This window comes from Ixodes scapularis, unplaced genomic scaffold (assembly GCF_016920785.2).
Source record: "Ixodes scapularis isolate PalLabHiFi unplaced genomic scaffold, ASM1692078v2 PGA_scaffold3__209_contigs__length_174095766, whole genome shotgun sequence".
Lineage (NCBI taxonomy): Eukaryota > Metazoa > Arthropoda > Arachnida > Ixodida > Ixodidae > Ixodes > Ixodes scapularis.
The window spans coordinates 64209252-64215791 of NW_024609868.1; the positions used below are offsets into that span (position 1 = coordinate 64209252).

The 6540-nt window shown below is 44.0% G+C and overlaps 1 protein-coding gene across 1 annotated transcript in view; it reads left to right on the forward strand.

The window, feature by feature from the left end:
- The window catches only part of LOC120847825 (guanylate-binding protein 5-like), a 28353-nt gene extending 22801 nt beyond the window's left edge, over positions 1–5552 (forward strand). The window contains exons 4-6 of the mRNA XM_040219709.2: positions 3640–3700; positions 3764–3912; positions 5412–5552. Of these exons, the coding sequence (XP_040075643.1) occupies positions 3640–3700; positions 3764–3912; positions 5412–5510 (309 nt within the window). The 3' untranslated portion in view covers positions 5511–5552. The remainder of the gene's footprint in view (positions 1–3639; positions 3701–3763; positions 3913–5411) is intronic.
- The last annotated feature ends 988 nt before the right edge of the window (positions 5553–6540 follow it).

The following is a 6540-nucleotide window of genomic DNA, read 5'->3' on the forward strand; positions in this document are numbered from 1 at the left end:
TTACGCCTTCAATACCGTCTGAACACTCGACGGCTTGGATACCTCGAGCTAAGTTTGCGGCTTTAGTCCTGTACTTGCGTACTGCGCTTCTATTGCTGTATGTCTGCTGTACAGAAATGATAATGTAAACTGTCAGCTACGGCTTTGGTGGTATTACGGAGGGTTACAGATAACGTCTGGCATCATGAGTTAGCGCAGTACGGTTCTGTAATATAACGGCACTTTTTTTAACAGTGTGGGTGCTCTCGGTGACGTCGTGGCAGGTGAATGCGGGTGATTGGGAGTGCATCAAGCGAGAACTCGAGGAAGGGCGTTGCCGATGCGTGCAACGACGTACGTCAAGCGTGGGAAACTGGCGAGTTCCTGTGAACTGTAGGCGCGTTGGCGTTGGCTGAGGTGCGTGGTGCGCAAAAGTGGACCGTGGCTATTCCCCCTTATAATTGCGCGTCTATATTGCTCGATTTATTTATATATTTTTTTCGTACAGATTGTATAACTGTTGACGCGGTCTCATACTGTATCGTTTGTTTCCTCTGAATAGTTTCCTATGCTATGCTATCGCTCAGAAAACTCGTTGTGACCATTTGTTTTATACGAGTTTAGCGGAGTGCATATAGCCATTTCCGTCCGAAGTGCACTGTGGAGTGCGTATAGCTTTACTCAATAGAGTGTGATAATATTTGTGCTTACTACAATGTGATTCTGGGTGGCGTGCAAGGCTGTGCAGAAAGGTTAGAACCTGTACGCGAGCATGTCTGCCAGCCCGCCACTGAAGAGGTAGGGTCCACGAACGTTTGTCTTTCGTGGTTCGCTTGCTTCCTGGTGTTTTTTTTTTTTTACATACCTTTTTTACGCTGCCTTGCTCTTTGTGTTTTTGTAAACAATAAACAATTTTCTCAGCGATATACTCGACATATCTTGTAGCAATACAGGTTGTAATCACATTTTTACTGGCAGCAATGTACCCCTCGGGTTCAACTAAACGAAAGCTGAACAGTTTTTTTAATCGCAGTGTCTATAGTTACGTCCGAGAGAACCCAACGTCGCTGTACATAAATTTTTTTTAATTGCATCCGACATAACCCTAAAAAAACAAAATTAAAGTTATATCCGACATAATGTAAAATAAAAATTAAAGCTACATCCGAAATAACTCCACTTAAATATTTTATGTTATGCCTGGCGCAATTCTAGTTTAGTACTTAAAATCATGTTCTGACTGTCCTGAAATTTTGAAAAAAAATTCGTGAAATCTCTAACGTGAGGGTCCATGCCTTCACCACTCTTCAGTGGCAATTTGATTTAGCGTGTAGCCGTGACACAAACGCACTGGGGGTTCTCCGCTCTTTGACCGCGGTATTGGTATCGCATGCAGCAACCAGTTACCAAATCGTTACAGAAAGTTTGAGTATGTAACCTTCTAAGAACTGCAAAAAGAGAAAACATAATGTCACCTCTTTTGCGTGTTGAAACCAACTGAATGCAACGACTTTGTCCAGCCCCCTCTGCCACGACGTCAACTAAGGCCCCGGCTGAGGGGCGTGGAACTACGTGATTTTATGATTACAACATCGTAACTTCATTTCAGTTTTGTTTGAATAATCTGACAAAGCGGGACACAAGACCCAGTTTCCTAGTACGTGGGACGTAACCTTAAAGGAGCTATGCAACAATTTTTGTACTTTGCGCAAATACCGCTTAAAACGGATCCCTGACGTTAATGACCTATGAAACACGCGTTCATTTTTCACCCCACGCAATAGAAGTCCCAGAAAAAAATTTAAGAAAAACGAGCAGCGTTCACCCCCTCAACTCGCAGCCAGAACAAGCGGCCACGTGATCTGGAGCCGATTATATGCCGCCAGCGTTGATCATAGCCACGCGCTGGGGTTGGCAAAGCGCAGGACACGCGCTGAGTTCCAGACATTGTTATGGCTCGGCTGTTGTCGTCGTTGCAGCGATTGGACACGGGTCACAACCCGAATGCTTCTCGAGCTAGCAATTGTCACGAGCCCAAGTCGAATGCCCACGCAATGCTCGGGTCCAATCCATGAACCGCATTCAAATATCGTCACTTGGGTGCACTGCGATCCCCGAGTTACGTCATCAAATTTTGCAGAGGAGAGATTGAATGAAAATTATCGCTTTTGTCCTTGAAATTACACCGCAGCAAAGGAGTTTCTTGGCCAGTGGCGTTGCGTGTGAGTATCCTTGAGTCCCAGGTGTGCCAGTAAGCTCGTGTCAAGTGAAAAACATTCCAATTGAATATTGTTGCACCGCTCCTTTAAATTGTATTGTAGGTTACGTCAGACGTAACTTTAACTTTTGTTTTTGGGTTACGTCGGACGTAACACTAGGCACCACATTTTTTTTTTTAATTTTAAAAAGCTGTAAGAGTAAAAATTACATCAGATGTCACCGATTATGTGTCGACACTTTTTACAGTTAACGGGGGGAGAGAGGTTCGTTGCAAGCCGTGTGGCAATCGGTGCAAGTGTTTTCTAATAAAAACTTTTCAGTTTCAGTCCTGCCCAATTTTCGTGCAGGAACTGAATTCAGGAGCCAAACCATAGAGAGTCTTTCCTGACTTCTTTGAGCTTCCCTTTAAAGGAGCTGTGCAACGATATTCAATTGGAATGTTTTTCTCTCTACACGAGCTTACTGGCACACCTGGGACTCAAGGATACCCACACGCAACGCCATTGGCCAAGAAACTCCTTTGTTGCGGTGTAATTTCAAGGACAAAAGCGATCATTTTCATTCAATCTCTCCTTTGCAAAATTTGATGACGTAACTCGGGGATCGCAGAGCACCCAAGTGACGATATTTGAATGCGGTTCATAGATTGGACCCGAGCATTGCGTGGGCACTCGACTTGGGCTCGTGAGAATTGCTAGCTCGAGAAGCATTCGGGTAGTGACCCGTGTCCAATCGCTGCAACGACGACAACTGCCGAGCCATAACAATGTCTGGAACTCAGCGCGTGTCCTGCGCTTTGCCAACCCCAGCGCGTGGGAATGATCAACACTGGCGGCATATAATCGGCTCCAGATCACGTGGCCGCTTGTTCTGGCTGCGAGTTGAGGGGGTGAACGCTGCTCGTTTTTCTTAAATTTTTTTCTGGGACTTCTATTGCGTGGGGTGAAAAACGAACGCGTGTTTCATAGGTCATTAACGTTAGGGATCCGTTTTAAGCGGTATTTGTGCACAGAACAAAAATTGTTGCACAGCTCCTTTAAGTTGCTATTTCTCTTTTCTTTCTTCCTTACTCATCAAACACTGTGTTGCTATATGATTGTGGCGAGTAGTATAATACGAAGCTATTAACTCTGAATTTTCTGAATAATGGAGAAATCTTTAGAATTATTGACCTAGAAAATTGCCAACCTTACCTATGAAGAAGAAATAGGAAGAATATAAAGAAACTGACTATGAAGGCCCAGCATGTGCCATAACGACCACATATCATGGCACAGGCTACACGTGCGATTTATGGTGACCAAAATATTTTTCTTCCTCCTTTTCTATTAAAATATCTAGTTGCGAGTCAGCACTCTGTTCTATCTGGTGTGTCTCTTCCCTTTATGTCCTTTTGCGCTGTGTATTTTTTTATTATTTACAACCTTACCTCGCTTTCAGCCACTGAAGGTCAGGCTACCCTCAGGGCAGAATTTATCTCTAATCTTCTTGGACACTGAAGGCAAGTGGTTTTATATCTTGCATCTCATAGAGCCAAAGTTAAGCCTAATGAATTTTGTTGCAGGCTTTGCCGCAAACAATGTCTCTGAAAACTATGATGCCAAGATTTTTGCTGTTGCAACCCTTATCAGCTCGCACCTGATCTACAACTCAGTCAAGATAATCGACCAAGCTGACATTGACTACCTGGAGCTGTTGGCCAGACGCACACAGGCAGGATACCTCCTTTTTATGTGATTAGATTTCCTAAAACGAATCTGCCATCAAGAAACATGCTCCACCCCCGAAAGATAACCCACCCCTATGTTTGGCCCAATTTGATATTGTTTTAAAAACACCGTAAGATAGTCAACTTTCAGTAATTCCAGGGCCCTGGCCAATTCTGACCTCGGGAGAAATAGTGTTACTTAGCCACGACGGGAGATAAGCGAGCATTGTTGACTGGGAAGGTCAGTCACTAGTTCCATAGGTCACAAAATCCAAAACTACAGTAAAGTTCTGAGAGAACACCCGGCCCTGGGAGATCGCCCATCCTGTTTTTCTGGCTAAATATCTGTAAAAATAAGAATTCCCAAACATCGCCTACCCCTTGATTCTTGTTGGACGTCGCGCGATGTTTGACGAGAATCTCATCAACTGCGCAGTTTGCTGTACCGGCACGTCTAACAAGCGAGTTCATAGCAGGTTCCCACGTTCTTGTCTGCGATCTGCGCACGCGATATCGGCTCTCTTAACACGCGAGTTGTTCCCACGTGTATGTTCCACCGTGAAATGCGAATCTGCTGCGTCTGCAATCTGGTATCCGTTCCCGTGACATAAAGTTTGTAGCGGATTCCCGCCTGTATATTGCATCGTGAAATACGATTTTGCTGCGTTCGCAATCTGTGTTACTTTTTCCCTTAACATAAGGGTTTGTAGCGGATTCCCGCATTTTTGTCCGCGATCTGCGCGCACGGTATCGGTTCCTGTGACGGGCCAGTTCGTAGCGGGTTCCCGCGTGTTTATTGCACCATTAAACTTGAATCTGCTCCGTCCACGATTTGCGGTATTTGTTCCTGTGAGATGCGAGTTCTTGACTGGTTTCCGCGGGGCCTTCGCACCGTGAAGCTCGAATCTGCTGTGTCCACAACCTCCGGTATCCTCTCCCGTGACGCAGGATTTTGTAGCGAATTCCTGCGTGTTTATTGCATCGTGAAACACAAATTTGCAGTATCGGTTCCCGCGTTGGGTAGTTGTAGCCCGTGCCGGGGTGTTTATAATTAATTTTCGATAAAGGTTTGCTGTGGCATCCCCAAAGATAGCCCACCCCATGTTTTTTAACTATTTATCTCTTTAATTTGTGTGGGCGTTCTTTCGAAACATTACGGTAGCATTTTTTTTTCTCATTTTTTATTTGCACATTGAAAGTTAGCTTGCTCCTTATTTTAACATGATTTGCCTTCGATTTTAGGTGGGCTATCTCTTGGGATATTACTGTAGCCTCCAAATGAATGAAACTTCACAATAAATGTAGAGGATTATTTTCAGTTTAGGTAATGGTTACTTTACCATATAACCATATGTAGATGTCATTCTCTTTTTAAAACTTTTGAATTGGCAGTTAGAATGAGTCATTGTTGTGTTATGTGGACATGTCATTTGCTCTGTGTCAGTTGTTATACCTGGGAGGTGTCGGTTTTTAGTGGTCCATCATTGGTTTTTCTCTGTTGCAGCTCTTTGCCTTGCGGTCGCAATTGTCTCGTGCCAGATGGAACGACGGTTTCGTCCATGATCTGCTCAGCTTTCCGCCACTGCTTTGGGTAAGTTTGTGAAAGCAATCTTCCTGTTTAATCTGTGCATTAGTCACGTTTAGTTCTTTGCACTGGAGGCGCTCGGATGTACTTGGTTTCATTCACAAGTGGATAAGCAGACAAAAACGAGCAGAACATATCCAACAAAGTGAACATCTTCTAAAATGTTAATTTTTTGCTAAAAGTTATTAGCCTTCCAAAAGAAAAATAGAAGTGTTTTCTCGTCCTTTCCCCACCTTTCATAGGTATCTTCCATAGTCTCCTAATCGAGCCTCACTATTTCGTGTTAAACCACCTATTTCACAAAGAAATTTATCTTTTATTAATGTATTGGGCTGCACCTGCTATAATGCTTCAGCACCGTGGGTTTTTGTAAATAATTAAATAAAACTCGCGGGCATCCTTACTTGTGGGAACATGGCAAGCTTCTGCGGGAATGTTGACAGGAGATGAATCCAAGCTCGGTGGCATCCTCCATCTTGAGGAAATCAAAAGAACTTCACTTGGGACACTTTGATTGTACCATTGCGCATCGAGCTCCCAAGAGCACAACACTGGTGCATTTCTAGAGCGTAGTTCTCATTCAGTTGCTCGCTAGTGATCCAAGAGTCATCGCGCACCCACCCAGAAACAAGCGAGAACAAGACAACCTGGAAGTATTTCTCACCTCCTGTCATGGCGGCCGGAGGTTGCCCGAATACTTTGTTAAGAAAACACTTTCTACTTGAAGATAATGGCAAGAAGTGTAATGAAGGAGCAATGCACAAAGTAATAAAACCCAAAAGAAACCCCCCAAAATGCAATCACCAGAGGCCAGATTCACGAAGAGCTTCTTATTTTACAAGAACTTAGCTAAGAAGTTTCCTTTGTAAGTTAAGAACATCGTAAGAAGAGGAGAAATCGGTGTTCACAAACACGCTTTTAAGTCAGAGGAGAAAAGCGACGTTCTTGTATGGAAAAACTAGAACTTACCGGTGTTGTTGCTATAGCGATGGCGTCTTTGAAAGCACGAACAACCATTCGGAGAGCTCGGCATGGTTTGGAGCACTTG